This window comes from Mustela putorius, unplaced genomic scaffold (genome assembly GCF_011764305.1).
Source record: "Mustela putorius furo isolate JIRA1106 unplaced genomic scaffold, ASM1176430v1.1 tig00004007_pilon_pilon_pilon, whole genome shotgun sequence".
NCBI lineage: Eukaryota > Metazoa > Chordata > Mammalia > Carnivora > Mustelidae > Mustela > Mustela putorius.
This window is the reverse complement of record NW_025422145.1, coordinates 7,101,527-7,117,808: the sequence shown is the minus strand read 5'-3', so window position 1 is coordinate 7,117,808 and position 16,282 is coordinate 7,101,527. Positions and strand designations below refer to the sequence as shown.

Here is a 16,282-nt window from a genome sequence, read left to right as displayed (position 1 = left end):
GGCTAGTTATGACTTCTCCCTGCCTCTACTACCCCCTCATGCTGCCGGGAAGGGCCTTCCTCTGTCCCATCCTGACCGTTGGCCTCCTACAAGCCACACTCTGCAGCTTCGGCCCCACAAACGAGGCACGTGCCCTTCTGCCTCAAACTCTAACAGATGGGTTCTCCACCCCACTCCCTCCCTCCAGCTTCTCTCTCCTCCTGACTCCTCTGCATGGAGGAATTGTTTTTAAAACACCAATGTGGTCATTTCGCATCCCCACGTTTAAAGATCCCCGCCCCCCACCACGCCGGCAGACACGCCTAGATTCCTGCATTCAAGGACTGAAACAGGATTGAAACTCATTTGTACAAAAACGGACCCTCTGTCCTCTTTCAAGCAAGCTTACCTCAAGGGCAGCCTCCGCGGGGATGCTGGACGGTAGATGGTCTCTAACACCTCTGCAGGATTTGCTGATCTCCCTTCTGAACAAAAGGACAGAAACATTCAGCCAAGATCACCTTGGGCAGACAATTCTTCCTAACCAGACATTAGCAACATTTTGCTTCGTTCGGCCCTGGGCGTAGATACAGGTCTGCAGTCATGCTACAAATTTGCCTTTGAAATGAATCTGTAATTGTTTTTAAGTGCAAAGGTCTGAAAGATGGAGTAACAGTAAAGGCGGTGGTAGCTTAGGGCAGACTGTCGAGGTGTTACTACTACTCCCGGCGAGGTCCCTGGACTGTGAGCTGCATCCAGGAGCTTTTCAGAACTTCAGACCCTCAGGCTCCTGCTCAGCCCTCGGGACTCAGAAACCGCAGGTTAACAAGGGCTGGGGAAGCTCCGCGCATGCACAGTAAACTCTAGGAAGCACGGATGGGAATAATGAAGCCTGGGAAACACAGGCCTTCCAGACAAAAAGTTGAAACTATTTCGAGATGATTCACATGCCTCTGCAAGGGCTTCTGCATCCGGAACCCTAGCTCCCTGGCTTTATTCAGGCCTCTTCTCTCACCCAAAACCCACCCTCTTTCTGCCTCCACCTCCTTATCCTTCGTGACTTTTCCTTCTCTGGTTTAATTGAGGTGAATGTCACGTGACATAAAAATTGACCACGTAAAGGCCCAGCAATCTGCCAGCTCGGGGGTTTTCCCATTCTGGACATTGCATATAAACGGAATCACAGGGAATGAGGCCTTCTGGGTCTAGTTCCTTTCACTTAGTGTGATGTCTTCATGGCCCACCCATGTTGAAGCAGGTGTTTCTTTTACGCGGAACAAAATTCTATTGCAAGGACAGGCTGTGTCTTGTTTTTCCATTCACTGATGGGACATTTGGGTTGTTTTCCCTTTTTTAGCTATTGTGTTTATTAGCACACTGCTGTGAATGTCCATGTACCACTGTTTTTTTCTTTCTTTCTTTCTTTCTTTTTTTTTGAGTATCTGTTTTCAACACTCCTGGTTATACACAGAAGTACAATTGCTGCATCATGAAGGAATTCTGTGTTTAATGTTTTCAAGCAATGTCACATCCTCATAGAGCTTTTCCTCCACCCTCACCTGCCTCCCCCTGCCCCACCCACAGAACTAATTTCATCTCCTTTTCTTCCCATGGCAATTTCAGAAACACCCCCACAAAGCCACACCGGGATTCAAACCCAGGACTCCTGGCTTCAAATCCTAGCTTTTTGCCCCTGCCCCACACAGCGGGACTGTCACCTCTCCCTGGGACTGACCTTTCACAGATGAGGGGGCTCAGGTCGGGAGTCTATCCAAGGCCACACAGCTCCTGGGGGACAGCTGGGCTCCAGACTCTCAGCTCTGGCATCCCATCTTTGGATCCCATGGTCTATAATGTGCTCCTAAATGGACGAGCAGGTTTCACAAAAATGTGCCCCCTTCCATTTCCTGGGGATGCCAAGAACCTCACAATGCTCTGTCCCCGAGAAATCGGTATCTGGTCTGGGATCTGCCGCCAGGCTGGTTCTGCAGCAAGGAACGAGCTCCAGGATCTTTGCTTTGGGCATGTTTATTTTAGCTCTTAATATATGTATTTATATAATTTGGTTTTTGTTTTTCCATGATAGGAGGAAAGGGAGAAAATGACACTTTATTTTGTTTTCCTGCCTTTTTCATTTTTATGCCGGGCACCCGAACAGGCGTGGGGCTGGACGTGGGGGCCGGCCACCGAGGCTCAGGAGCAGCCCACCAGGCGCGGCACGCACGGGAAGCTCTTGCGCATGCTCATGCACTTGTCTTTGTCGATGCACAGTGTGTTGGCCTTGATGGCCAGCTCGTGCTCCAGCCGGCTCTTGGTCATCACCAGCAGCTGCAGCGTGTCCTGCGTCTCCCGCAGCCTCAGCTTGAGGGTCTGCAAGGTGTCATCGATGGTGAACACCTCGTTCACGAGCCTGCGGCCAGAGCAGAGGGGAAGGTGCAGTTCATGGAGTGGGTCAGCACCGACACTTCTACGAGGTGCCAGGAACTGTGCCAGGCACCGGGGACCACCGTGAGCAAGCAAGAAAAGGCTCAGCTGTCAGGGGAGACAGAGGTAGAACGGGCAGACAGGGGAGCGGCCCTGAGCACAAAGGAAGCACAAAGGAAGGTACAGGGTGTTTAGGGAAACAATCTGGCAGTTCCTCAGTAAGTTAAATGTAGACTTAGCCATGTGACCCAGCAATTCCGCTCCTGGGTACCTGCCCATGAGACCTGCAAACAGATACTCAGATTCCTGTTACAGCGGGCCTAGGGAATGAATTCGCCCAGTGAGCTGTGATGGCAGCTAGGTGGCGGGGCTCTGTCTGGGGTCCCACTCTCGGCTCAGGCTACTGGAAGGTCTTGATTTAGATATCAGGGCGGGCTTCCCCATGGCAGGTCTGAGCTAGAGAGAGGTCACAGAACAGGTTGGAACCTCTTAGCTCCTTGGGGCTCTATCCCAGAGCTGTCCAACAGAACTTCAGAACTTTTCACAGCCGCGGAAATATTCCATGCTGTCTAGTAGGGCAGCCTATGACCACCTGCTTGAAATGTGGTTTGTGGATGTAAGGAGCTGAGCTTTAACATTTGTCTCTGTTAATTAATTTATATGTGAATTTAAACAGGTGTTCATTTTCAGGAATGGGCATGGATGGGACCTGACCCATGGGAGAGGGGGAGGGGTTATCTGTAGAAGGAACAGGAAAGAAGGCCCCACGGTGGTAAAGGAAGGATGGCGGGGTGAGGAAGTAATGAACGGACGGGGCAGCTCAGCTGTTGGAAAAGGCAGACGGCTTGTCCTCCTGTCTGCTCAGTTCCCAACACAGTCAAGTCAAGCACACGCGTGTGTGTGTGCATACACACAGACACACACAGAGACACACGTGCACACTGCCTGGGCCCCTGAGCCAAACACGACCCATCCATGCTCCCCATTTACCCTCTTCAGCAGCACAGCTGGTGCACAAGGAGGCGGGGAGCTTGTCCTAGAGCAGTAGGACCTCCAGGACAAATCTGGTCCCCAAAAGCCCTGTTCCGTGTAAGTCCCCTGGGATGGGTTATCAGAGAGCCCTCGGACCCAGAGGGTGCTGGGATCCAACCTGAGCATCTGAGAAGCGGGGACGGGTGCAGGAGGACTGGGAGAGCTTCCCCCAACCCTCCGTAGGGAGCTGGACCCCTTGCAGCCTAGCTGGGGTGGGACCTGGACACTGCCCCCCCATCTAGGGGTGAAGAACTTCCAGACCAGCAGCAGGCCAAGGAGCAGGTAGCCAGGCCTCCAAGATCAAAGCCTGGGGTCACTTTCCTGCCCACTCCCTGCCAACACACACACACAGCTTTTCCGTTTCCTGAGTGACTATCTGGTAGTAACGAGGCTGTGTGAATATCACACAGAGTCACCTGGAGCCATTTTCTCTCCGAATATTCTTCCTCCCTCTCTTTACTTCTCCGGCTCTTCTCACATCTCCACACATCTAGCTCAGGACAAGGACAAGCCACTGACTCGTGAGCATTTATCGGGCTACAACAGGGAGCTGGTACAGTGCCCCAGCATGGAGGGCCCACACAACCGAGGGGCCCGCCCCTGGTCACACAGATTTTCTGATAGCCTGTTCCTTCTCTGCCTGGCCCTCAATGCATTCCAAACCCCAACCCCAAGCTCACAAACCCCAGCTCTGGGGCTACATGAGCCTTTTACCCCCTCTTCAGTGAGGAGGCCCTTTGTGCACAGAAGCAGCCCTCCTCTTCCAGCATTCACGGAGAACTTTCCAAGACGGAGATGGAGACCAAGGTGGGGTGGGAGCTGGCGCCTCTCTCCTGGGTGGGCAGGGGTCGGGGAAGCAACCCTGGGACACAGACCATGTCTCTGGCCTGAGAGGCTTCCTCTCCTTAGTTTTCCAGTGGAAAGCTGGAGGACGCCCAGAACTCAAGGTGGGGGAGGATATGGAGGGGGCCCGGGAACTCCAGACCTTGCCCCATGTCCTGCTGAGTTGTGGGGGTACCTGTCCTGATCGGCAGTGGTGAGGGAGCAGTCCATTTTTCAGACCTAGGTTTCTGGGGAGCTCTGGAGACCCACCCATCCCCGTCCTGGTCTCCCCCACTCACTTGAACTGTGGGATGTCCCTGCACAGCTCCACATTGGGCCGCCAGGTTCGGCACTCCAGCCGTGTCTGTGCCACCTTCAGTGGGCACTCCTTGGCCATGATGGACCTTTCCAGAAGCATGATGGTATTCTCCGCCTGGAAGATCTCCTGAAGCGTCTGTGGGGAGCATGCAGGGGTGTGTCAAGGAAGCAGCCAGCTCCGGGCTGGGTGCTTAAATGACTCCTTCCCCAACCTAGAACGCCTGTGGCAGGGGGGCTGCGCTCTTCCTCAGACAACCCTGGAAAGCAGCTTGAGGACCCTGTGAATGTGGGGGAGGGGCAGCTGCCAAGGCTGGCTACGTTTCCAATCTCCAGAGTCCACTGGAGTCGGCCAATGAGTGTTCCGTGGGAGGGATGGAGGGAGGAAGAGAAAGGCCTTTAAGATTAACACAATCGGGGCGCCTGGGTGGCTCAGTGGGTTCAGCCTCTGCCTTCGGCTCAGGTCATGATCCCAGGTCCTGGGATGGAGCCTCACATCGGGCTCTCTATTCTGTAGGGAGCCTGCTTCTCTCTCTTTCTCTGCCTGCCTCTCTGCCTACTTGTGATCTCTGTCTGTCAAACAAATAAATAAAATCTTAAAAAAAAAAAAAGATGAACACAATCGTCCAAAACAATCCAAAAAGCTTATGATTGAATCCACTTGAATCTGAATTAATCTAGGTTGTTCTAGATCTTTTTGTAATCCAAAATTTACCTTTCTAGTAACTAGGTCAGTAAATAAACTAGAAGGAAGGAAGGGGGTGGGGGAAAGGGAGAACACGGGAGAGAGAGACTCAACATTTTCTACTTATGTGTAGAAATATTTCCCCCAGTATAATGCCCTACAATTGATGGGAGTACAAATCCCAGGAAAGGACAGGAGAGAGCCTGCCGGGGTCCGGGAATGCTCTATATCTTGATTGGTATGGAGGCTCCCTACGTGTAAACACAGGCAGAAAAATCTTTATCCAAATTCATCAAGCTGTATACTTTACTGCAAGAGTTTTATACTTCAATAGAAAATAAAGCGAAAATCAGAAAAAGGTCATTACGAGAAAAGATTGGCAAAACGGTGATATTCGTGCTGGGTCCATGGGGACCTTTTATAGGATTCTCTCTACTTCTGTGTGTTTGAAGTTTTCCGTAATAAAAAAATGAAAGCACGAGAGGACGAACGGAGACGAGCCACGCTGGCGTCGTACAGGAACAGAAGGAACCCGATCTTGCACTTGGCTGACCGTAAGTACGCCGGGACCCAGAGTACTCCGCGCACATCCACTCCTGTCCCTAACAGCACTGTGAGCAGTTCTAGTCTTCATGACCCTCTCCTTCCAGGGGACTCTCTGTGGGTCGCTCACACCGCTTTCAGACTTGGCAGGACCCAATGACGAGGTCCTATGTGCTCTCTTCCTGACAAGCCTGGACGTGGACCCCTGCCACTCCGACTTCCAGCATCCCTCCTTCTGCTAGCTGTTTGTCTGCCTCCCTCACAGGCACGTGCACTCCGAGAAGGTGGGGGCCTTACTTTGTCCACACGGCATCCCCATCGGCAGGGCCAGTGCTTGGCACAGACTGAGGGCTGCCGGATAAGACACAAGATTCTCTTAATGAATCTTAATGTGAATTTCAGATCAACAACAAGGCCTTTTATGTGAATGTGTGTCGGCTACTGCAAATGACACACCAACACCAACAAAATGGTCTGTTGTTGCTCTGAAATTCAGGTTTAACTGGGCATCCTGTGTTTTTATTTGCTAAATCGACCAGCTCTACTCATGGAGCTCAATAAAGAGTCATAGAATGAATGAATGAACATATGACTGAATGAAGGAGTGAATCACAGTGGGATCTGGAGGTCTAGATGTTTGGCTAGCCCTTCCACGGTCCTTATCCACACTGAAGTTTGGAAACAGTGTGCCCAAAACTTTATATGGTCGGGTCCATCTCCAAATTTCGGTATCAGGGAAAACTGCTTGCACACGAAAATGCCAGGGCTCCTGAATGGGGCAGGGATTGCAAGTATGAGACCCAGGCCCCACCTTCCAGGACATTAGATTCATGTTTTTCATATGTTCTTGGGCTAGGAGATATTCACAGATCCTAACAGGTACCGGGATGACTATTTTAGCTGCATTGAGCCCCTATATTATGAGCACCAAGAAAGTGCTTTAAAAACCTGGCTTCCCTATTAGCTTAGGGGGAAAAAAAAAAAGTCTAGAAAGAGAGCATTTTTCTATTTCAGAGTAACAACAGGAGGCCTTTTCCCTACTGGGGTTGAGACGGGCAGCAGGGCCACGGGAGGGGGCAGGGGGACTGCTCAGCCTCCTTCAAAGCCCATGAGGTGGAAGGCTGGCCCTCTCTCGTGGTCCTCACTGAGCCACCCAGGACCAGAGTGACGCCGCCAACCATGTGTCGGTTAAACATTATCCCAGAAGAATGTTCGGTGCTCGGCACCTGAACTTCCATGTAAACACTCCAGTGGTGGTGGGCGGGGGGCGGGGGGAGATAGCTCTCTTAGAAGTGGGTATTTTCCTTAGAAATGTGCCCTTGTGTGTTGGGGGAGGGGGAGGCTGTCACAAATCTCAGGAGGCACCACCCCAGCCTCCTACAGAAGAAAAATTCAGCTTTCTAGAGAGGAAAAACGCTTCTTGGCATCACACGGCCCCGTGAGAAAACAGCTCCTCCCTCTACCGTCTACGTGTCTGCGGCCTGTTGGCGTGATGGGGTAGGAAGGACACACATCACAGAGGCTCGGCTGCGGGAGGGACCTGCCAGCCCTGCCCCAGCCGTGAAGGCAGCTCCCAGCGCGCTCCCCTCTGCCGCTAAAGGAGCCTTGAGAGACCACCGGCCAGCGGCCAGCGCTCTGAGGCTGGGCTGCTTTGGCTTTCCCCATCTGCTCTCTTCACCCGCTGGTCCCCAGCTCAGGGCTTGCAACTGGGGGGCCTGCAACTTGACAAAAGGCCTGGCTCTTGGGTCTAGGGATAGTGCCGACTCTTGTTCAGGTGCCCGATCCCTTCTTCGTTCACTCACTATTTCACGGTTTCATGGATTCCCGCGTTGCCCTTCCAAAATGTCCACGGAGCACCTATGAGGTGGACGCAGAAGTGACCACAATAGATGGAAAAACCCCATGCCAGTGGAGTTTACGTTCTGGCGGAGAGTTCACTCGTTCACCTGCTCCTTGTGCAACACACATTTCTAACACGTAACACACATTTCTCACTAAGCGCCGACAAGTGCTTCGTACAACCACAAGTGCTTTCTTCGGCATCACACACGTTCAAGTTCCTGCCTCCCTTTCGGTTAAAAACAAAAACAAAAACAAAAAACTTATGGGATGTCTTTCGTGTAGAAGACATTGGTGGGGGGCGGGGGGACCACGCGTGGGTGGGTTCATCTCCGTTCTGGGGCAGACCTCTCGTGAGCGCGGTGGAGGGACTGGGACACAGTCCCTCGAGGAGCAGCAGTTCCAGGAGGAGGAAAATTCATCAGTTACTTTCCAAGCCTGCTAACCACGTCCAGGAAGAGGAACCAGGGGTGAAAGAATCCAGAGGCTTCTGCGGGCCAACAGGCTAAAGCTATGTTTCAACAGCTTTGCTCTGCTTTCCTTCCGTGTGTCCTTCTAGCTACCCCCCAGTTAAAGCAGGTGCTGTTGGTTCTCTGTTGATACCGGGGACATAAACACATCTTACATGAATGTGCTTTTAAGCATTTTTTTTCAGGGACCCGCGTTACACCGAAATAAAAAGTTAATACTAGCCCGGGTGGCTCGTCGGCATGGTAAAACTGGGAAGGTGGCCCTGGGGGTGACCGGATTGGGGAAACCCTGTATCACACTGTTTCCAGGGTACAGATACAGCAGGTGAGAGAATGGAAGGCAGCCGGGGAGCTGGGCGGGCCGTCACAGCCCAGATGAGGATGCAAAGGGTAAGGGACCCCTGTGAAGTCCCCTGCCTCCTGTCCCCTCTGGCCTGGCATCTGGTGGTGATGGGGGAAGGGCTGTGTGTGCTGGGACTGACTGGGGTTTGTTTCTCCAAGTCACCACCTCCTGTCTCCCGTTGGCATTTCTTGAGCAGGCCCGCCTGTGGATTTTCCAGAATGGTAGGGGTTTTCCAGAGCATTCTGGCATTCTAGAACCGACTGATGACTCACACCCAAAGCAAATCTGCCCAGGTGAGTGCACTCTGTCAAAATTGTCCCCCATAACCTCGTGTCTAGCCTTTGTCACTCGCAGCCAGGGTCCTTTTCGTTAGAAGGGAGAAAAAAGCTACACACACACACACACACACACACACACACACATGCATTCTGTCTTGGGGACAACCCCTGCCACCCACCCCAGTCCTGCCAGCCTGTGCAGCCCCAGAAGCCCCGTGTGCAATGACACAGCCTCCAGGAGTTTGAGGATTACAACCCAAGGGCAGGAGGCAGAGACCAAGTGGACTGACCAGGGACAGGAGCTGGAGACCAGCATCCTTGACCTTCATGCTCAGGAGGAAGCTAAGGGTTTGTTTGGTGCCAACATAGGCTCCAAGGTCTAGCCAGGTCCCTGGACCCCAAATTCCATAATGTCCCCTAGAAGAAGAGATCCGAGTCTGAGAGGGTGCCCCACATATCCAAGTACATCCGCTCCTGGGTATGCACGGTCACATCCCAAAACTACCAGGAGTATCCACAGGTCAAGAACGTTGAGTGCGGTGTCACTTGTAATGGGCAGTGAGCTGGCAAAGGATGCCCTTGACCATGGAGAAGAACAAGTAGTAGAAAGCAAATGGGCACTGCAGTGGACCTTTGGGGCCCATTAGGGCAAAGGATTATGCGTGGGGAGGACCAACGCTGGGTCTTTAAAACCATGCAGGGCGAGAAAAGAAGGAAACAGACTGAACTGTATTACACAATCCCTTTTGGAGAAAATTTTTTAAAATCCCCACACCTACAACAGCCGTATACATTTAGTAAGAAGACATCTCAACCGAGAGATCATGCTTAACAATTAGCCTGGTCATCGCTGGAAATTCATCTACTGGAGAAAGGGGGGCGCATGTCAAGTATGGGGATAAAAGGAAGCAAACGAGAAGTAAGCAAAGGGCCTTTTGCAAACAGGATGTGAGGAGTGTGATAAAATCCTCTCTCTTCTCTGGATCAAAAAATGAAAACGTTCCCACAACCCCACCAGATTTAAGCTTCCTTTTAAAATATCTTTAGTTTCTGGGGTGCCTGGGTGACTCAGTGGGTTAGGCCGCTGCCTTCGGCGCAGGTCATGATCTCAGGGCCCTGGGATCGAGGCCCGCATCGGGCTCTCTGCTCAGCGGGGAGCCTGCTTCCTCCTCTCTCTGCCTGCCTCTCTGCCTACTCGTGATCTCTCTCTGTCAAATAAATAAATAAAATCTTTAAAAATAAATAAATAAATAAAAATAAAATATCTTCAGTTTCTTCTTTTTTTTTTAAGTGAGAGAAAGCCAATTAAAGAAAACGATACCATCTGATAGGAAAGGGTATTGTTTCTTAAATTGCATGTTAATTATTATTATTTTTTCTTTTTTTTTTTAAGTAATCTTCACAGCCAGCATGGAGCCCAATGCGGGGCTTGAACTCATGACCCCAAGATTAAGACCTCAGCTAAGATCAAGGGTTGGCTGAGCCACTGACTGAACCACCTGGGTGCCCTGAATTTGGCTGCACGTTAGAATTACCAGGAGGGTTTTTTAAAAATACAGATGCCAGGGCCCCTCCCCCAGAGGTTCTGGTTTCTGGGTATCTGGGTTCTGGGTCTGGGTATCAAGAGGTTTCAGGAGCCCCCTGAGTAATTCAAAAGTGCAGCCACGGTCAAGAACCACTGGGGCACGTGATTCAGAGACACTCTAACATTCAGAGTCTCCGAGGGAAGGAAACGGGTTAATGACCACAGTCAGGGACTTGGTGTTGTAAATCAGAGCTGATTGTCCTGGCAGGAAGCTCCAAGTAAGGTAAAGGGACTCAGTTCATCCCCAACACTCACTGAGCAGGTGGAAGATGTTTTCTTTTTTTTTTTTTTTTTGAGCTGTGCATGCAGGCTTGGGCTTCCAGAAAGGAGTCTGGGGAAGGAGTAGCTGCCTCATCAAGGGTTGAATCTGATGCCAATAACTTTGCAAACCTGGTATTGCAGTGCCCCAGCCCAGAGCTGTGCCCTCCTTCCACCATGGCCGGGGGGACATCCATACCTCAGGGAGGAAGGAAGGCAGGGAAGAAGCTCAGAGCACAGGCAGCCTTCCAAGGTGGAAGGTCTGGGCAAGCTGAATACCCTTCAGGCTCAGGATCCCTCAGATTCAAGGCACCTGTTATATGCACACATGTGTGTGCGTGTACATGTGTGTGCGTGTACATGTGTGTGTATACATACACACACACACAAAATGAGTGTCCCAAATACCCCCACCTCATTTTGCAGTCATCTACCCACTCACCCACCCACCTGCTTCCAGAGATAGTGTATTCACACACCCACATCAAACCCAACACACGCCTACCACAGGGCCTTTGCACAGTCCCCTCTGCTTGGATGCTCCTTCCCCAGACATCCACGTGGCTCATTCTTTCCCCTCCTTCAGGTTGTGGCTAGAATGCCTAGAAGGCCTTCTCTGACCATCTCCTTTAAAACTGCAACCCACGAACTGGCCAGTGCTCCCAACTGCCCAAACCCCTGCTTAATTTTCTCTGGAGTCCTTACACCAGCAGACATACTATGTGTTTTATTCATTAACTTCCTCATCTCCCCCAACCAGAAAGTAAGCTCCAAGAGAAGAAGGAGATTTGTTTTGCTCACTGCTGAATCTCCAGCGCCTATACCAATCAATGACCAGAACATAACAGTAATAATAACAATAACAATAACAACAGTAATAATAATAATAAATAATAAACAACATCCAACTCTTGGAATAGCACTTACTGGGTGCCAGATACTTTGTGGGGGGCTTTCGTCGGTGCTCAAAGAACACTTGCCCCCACCATGGACTAACACACACCACGGGGTGTTGGGTTAAAAAGAGGACAGAGGTTGGCACTGGCCTGCCTGAGTCTGTCTAAAGCCTAGCCCAAGCTGGTTGACCTTTAGCAAGTGTCCTAGGCTCTCTGAGCCTTTCCAGTGAAATGGGGACGGTAATCACTGGCACTGCACGGAGCGGAGGCTGGCCTGGGACAAGCCCCTCCACTGCCCGGCACACATGCGGAGCTGGGAGACACGCACATCTCTGGAGCCACATGAAGAGCACAGGTGCCACAACCCGCACTTCCCAGAGCAAGTGTGTGCACACGCGTGTGTGCATTTCTTCTACAAATGTACCCTGGAAAGAGCCACACAAAGGTCATCAAGCCCCTTCCCCATCTTTCCTAGGCCAGGAAGAGCGCTCTGTCTCTCTTTCGCCTTCTCTCTTCCTCTCTCCTCTCTCCCGGGCCCCTGACCTCTGAGTTCTGCCCTGAGCTCCAGAAGCATGCCCTCTCCCGCAGGCCCTGGGGTGTTAGCCTTTCTGCTCCCACAGAGCCCAAGAAGTAGGGGGAAAGAGGCTCCCAGGCTCCCGGGGCAGGGCGCAGCCTGGCTCACACGAGGCTGGGCGGGTCGCTGCGGGATTGGCCCAGGGGGTCACCCCATGGGAGGAGCCTCGGCAGCTTGGGCCCAGAAGCTGGATGGGAAGGAGGTGGTGACTGCGGAGGGCTCACCGCTCCCCAGGCCCCAGCTCTGGGCTCTGGGAGCAGCTGCTGCCGGCTGCCTGCCAGTCAAGGCTGGGAGACTGGGGCATCTGGGGGGAGTCCCAGCAAAACAATAACCCACCCATAAGGTGCTTGTGAGCATTAATGAGATCATGAGTGGGACGTGCTTAGTCCAGTCCCTGGCACACGCCACGGGACTGTCCTGCACCCCCGCGTCATCTCCAACCCCCATCCTATAATGTTCAAGTTGTTAGATTTTTCCTTTGGGATCATTGCTCTTTTTTTTTTTTTTTCCCCCTTTTACTGTAAGACAATAGGAAACAGAATCGTTTGACAGAATTTGTCTTCCCCAGCAACGTAAATTCCCTCAGACATCCACTCCAGGGCTCAGACTTCACCTCCATCAACCCACTTATTTGGATGTAAGGGGTCAAGGCGGCCTGTGCAAGGGAGAAGGAACGTCCTCTTCCCCAGCCTCTGGAATGCGGCTCGGAGAGGAAGCCAGCCCCAGACAGATGGCAGCCCGCATCCTCCCAGCACCCCCTACGACCAAGATTTGTTTTGTTAAACAACCCCCCTCCAGGCAGATGCCCAGCCGCTGGGCCTCCATGCGGGTTGTCTTGGAGGTAGGAGCCCTGGGCGGGAAGTCAGGAGACCCAGGTTCCCATCCAAACCCTAACACAAACCAGCTGCGAAACCCACACCCCCATTCAGAGCCCTGGGCCGCTTGGGCGATCTCCTTAGATGGGGAACAGGGCCCATGCTCCCCTCACTGGCTAGGGTGCTGCATGGTCTCCCGGACCAGGCGATGCGCTCTACCCCTCAAACCATTGCCTGTCTCCCTGCATGCCTGGGGCCACGTCCCTGGGACCCAGCCCAAGACCTGTCAGGCAAAGGGATGGTTCTGGTGTGCGTGATTTTGTGTTTCAGTCTTCAAGTCAAACCCTCCAGACGTTGGTGGTTGGGGTGGGGGAGGGGGTGGTCCTGGGACATGGCCATCTTAAAGATGCTCTGGACAGTGGACAGACTTTTCTCTAAGGGTCTGTGCGGTAGATATTTCAGACTTTCTGGGCCATCTGGGTCACCGTCACAACCATGCGGGCACTTCAGTGCAAAAGGAGCCACAGATAATATGTAAACGCACAGAGGTAGGGGAGGGATCCTGTGTTTCAGGAAAACTTTACATACAAAATTGAGCCCTGGGGCAGCAAGTTGGAGACCCTTGCTGTAACCCATCACAGTCAAGTCCTGATTACCCTAACCAGCCCATGTCATGCAAGGCTGCTGCTCCTCTGAGTTCTCCGGCATTCAGAGAACTTCTCTGCTGCCTTCCTACTCGGAGTGCCGCCTGTGGACCAGCATCCCTGGACTCCGAGTGTGTTATTAGAAATGCAGGGTCTCAGGTCCCGCCCCAGACGTACCAAGGGAACCTGCAGTTTAACAAAACTCTCAGGTGATCACACGCACATTACAGTTTTAAGGTGGGAGAATGGGCTCAGGGTTGTAGTTTGACGCAGATCTCTCTGGCTGCCGTTGGGGGGGGGGGATGGGCAGTAGGGACAAAGGTGGGAAGCAGGAGGGCAGGGAGCGATGGAGAGGCAAGGTGGGAAGGCACAAGGTCACCGGGTATTCACTGGTAACAGATGGGAGCGTGCCAAGCGAGGAGAGGCAAGATTTCACAGACCTCTGCCTGCCCAGCCCCTAAAATCAGGAGGCGCCTTCTAGAAGGCTGCAGGAGGGAAAGAGGATGTAACACAAGAAGAGCACTGAGAACACTGGCTCAGCTTGGTCTTTAGGGTGAAGCTTTTCTTTCTCCTTCTGCTTGCAGTCCCATGGCTGCCACCAGCCACTGTCAGCCTCGCAGGGGACCTGCTGAGGGCCAACCCCACCCGGCCACCCACCCACCCCAGCCCCCTGTGTAGGGAAAGGGTGAGGCCCCCGCTGGAAATGGGCTCTGGCCATGTATGAGGTGTGAAAGGCAACTGCCAGGCTGGCCTCCCCCGAAACCAACGTCGCACTCAGCGGAAAAGTGCGCCGATGTTCCTGGCTGGAACAGAAATCCACCGCTTTGGGAGCGGGGGATGGGTCCGGCGGGATTGTTTGCCATGTAAAACTATCTGCCTGCGTCTTGTCTTGTGACAGCAGAGAAAGCTTCTGAGGCCAGGAAATAATTTTTGATGTGGAGGGGAAAATGGATTTAGCCGTTCCAGCCGGCCTTTGGCTTGTGGGTGCTTTGTGCAAGCTTGCGAATTCATTGTTTTCCAAAGTGCGCGAAGCCAAGGGGTTTCCAAGGAGGTGTCTGGCTCAGTCTTCCCAGCTCAGGAAGGGAGAAGGCAGCTTGGAATCCTTTCGCTGGTCAAATGGTGGAAGGTTTTCAAGTGCAGCCAAGCCCAGAAACAAGGAGACAGGGGACAGGAGTGCTCCGGGCAACCTCACCAGAAACTCAGGTCGCGAAACCTCGAGGACATGGTGTTCCAAACTCGGCACCCTGACACTTGGAGACAGACGCTTTATTGTTGCGGGGGTGTTCTGCACCTTGCGGGGTGTTAAGCAGCAGGCCTGGGTTCTCCCCACTATCTGAGAGTAGCTCCCTGCCCCCCTAGTTGTGAGGATCAAAACATCTCCAGACTTTGGCAAATGCCACCGAGGAGGAAATTCGCCCCAGGTGAGGAGGAGGCTAGATGTTGACTTAGCCCAGCTCCCAGTCATTGCTGTCCAGAGGTGGCCAGCTGTCTTCACACAATGCCAGCCAATGCAAGCACGAGCTGCTGAGAGGCCGTCTGAGGTCAGGGGTCCTGCAAGTCCTGAGGAGTTTAGAAACTGGTGGAGGCTCTCTGCCAGAGGGGACAATTGACTGAGTGTGAAAATCCATGGTAATCCACTAGGTCAGGTCTTTGAGCTTCTCCTTAACGCGTATGACAATTTTTCATTGTGTTTCTTTTATTGAACTAGTCTCCCGCATTAGAACATAAGCCCCCTTGAGGGCAGAGACCTTGTCTCCTTCATGTCTTATCCTCAATCACAGTCCAGTACATAAAATGATCTAACTGAGTATCTGTTTCAGGGAGAGAGGGAATTAAACATTTGTTGCATGCCTACACCTGGGAGACACACCTGGAGGACTTGTCAAAACGCAGACCGATGGGCCCTGCAGTTTCTGATTCAGAAGGGCTGGAATGGAGCCCAAGAGTTTACATTTCAAACATGCTACTGAGTGATGCTGGTGCTGTTGGTCCAAGGACCACACTCAGAGAAGCACTGAACTCAGAACCTCTGGGATCAGGGAGTTTAAAAGGTTGGATGCCCAGGCCACACCTCAAGCACTTAAATCAGAATTCCTAGAGGCGATACCCAGGCATCTGGGTGATCCCAGGGTGTAGCCGAGTTCGAGAACTGCTCAGCAGCACCTTCCCCTCTGATCTCACAGCCGGCAGGATTATTCCCGCCTTATGCATGAAGACATGGAGGTTCGGAGGAATTCGGTTTTTTCCCCGAGATCCCTCAGTTCTGCCAACATTCATCCCTGGTCTTCCGACTGCAGACACGCTTCTTCTTCCCGCCATCTTGCTTGCTCCCCACTCCAGCTCGGAGATGAGACCTCGGTTTTTTACCATCTTTACAACCGATATTCATGAAGCTGTTGCTGTTCTCACAAATATCTCTCACTGTCACTGCCCCCATTCTGCAGAGGGGGAAAACCAAGGCGCACAGAGGTAAAGCAAGCTGGCCTCGGCCACGCAGCCAAGAAGCGCTAGAGTCAGAATTGAACGCAGCCATCTGCCCTGCACCGTGGGTCTCACTGGTGGGGGGACAAGGAACGCGGGGATGCAAGGGGAATCTGGACCGAGACAAGACAGCAGATGCAACGACTGGGGGTGTACCCGAAGCTGGGGGCCCCGAATGGGCAAACAGCCAAGGACCCAGAAGTGAATGAGCCACAACCTGGAAGAAATTAGGAAACTGCTGGGACCCAGGTGAGGCCAAGGCAACCCTCTACCTCTGCCAGGCGGCATCTTACAGTCTT

The 16,282-nt window shown here is 52.6% G+C and overlaps 1 protein-coding gene across 1 annotated transcript in view; it reads right to left on the bottom strand.

Moving 5' to 3' along the window:
- Window positions 1–1,571: 1,571 nt before the first annotated feature.
- TEKT5 (tektin 5) overlaps window positions 1,572–16,282 on the bottom strand; it is a 36,184-nt gene continuing 21,473 nt past the window's right edge. Inside the window, exons 6-7 of the mRNA XM_004750384.3 lie at window positions 4,557–4,711; window positions 1,572–2,389 (exon numbers count right to left, since the gene is read on the bottom strand). Of these exons, the coding sequence (XP_004750441.1) occupies window positions 2,173–2,389; window positions 4,557–4,711 (372 nt within the window). The 3' untranslated portion in view covers window positions 1,572–2,172. The remainder of the gene's footprint in view (window positions 2,390–4,556; window positions 4,712–16,282) is intronic.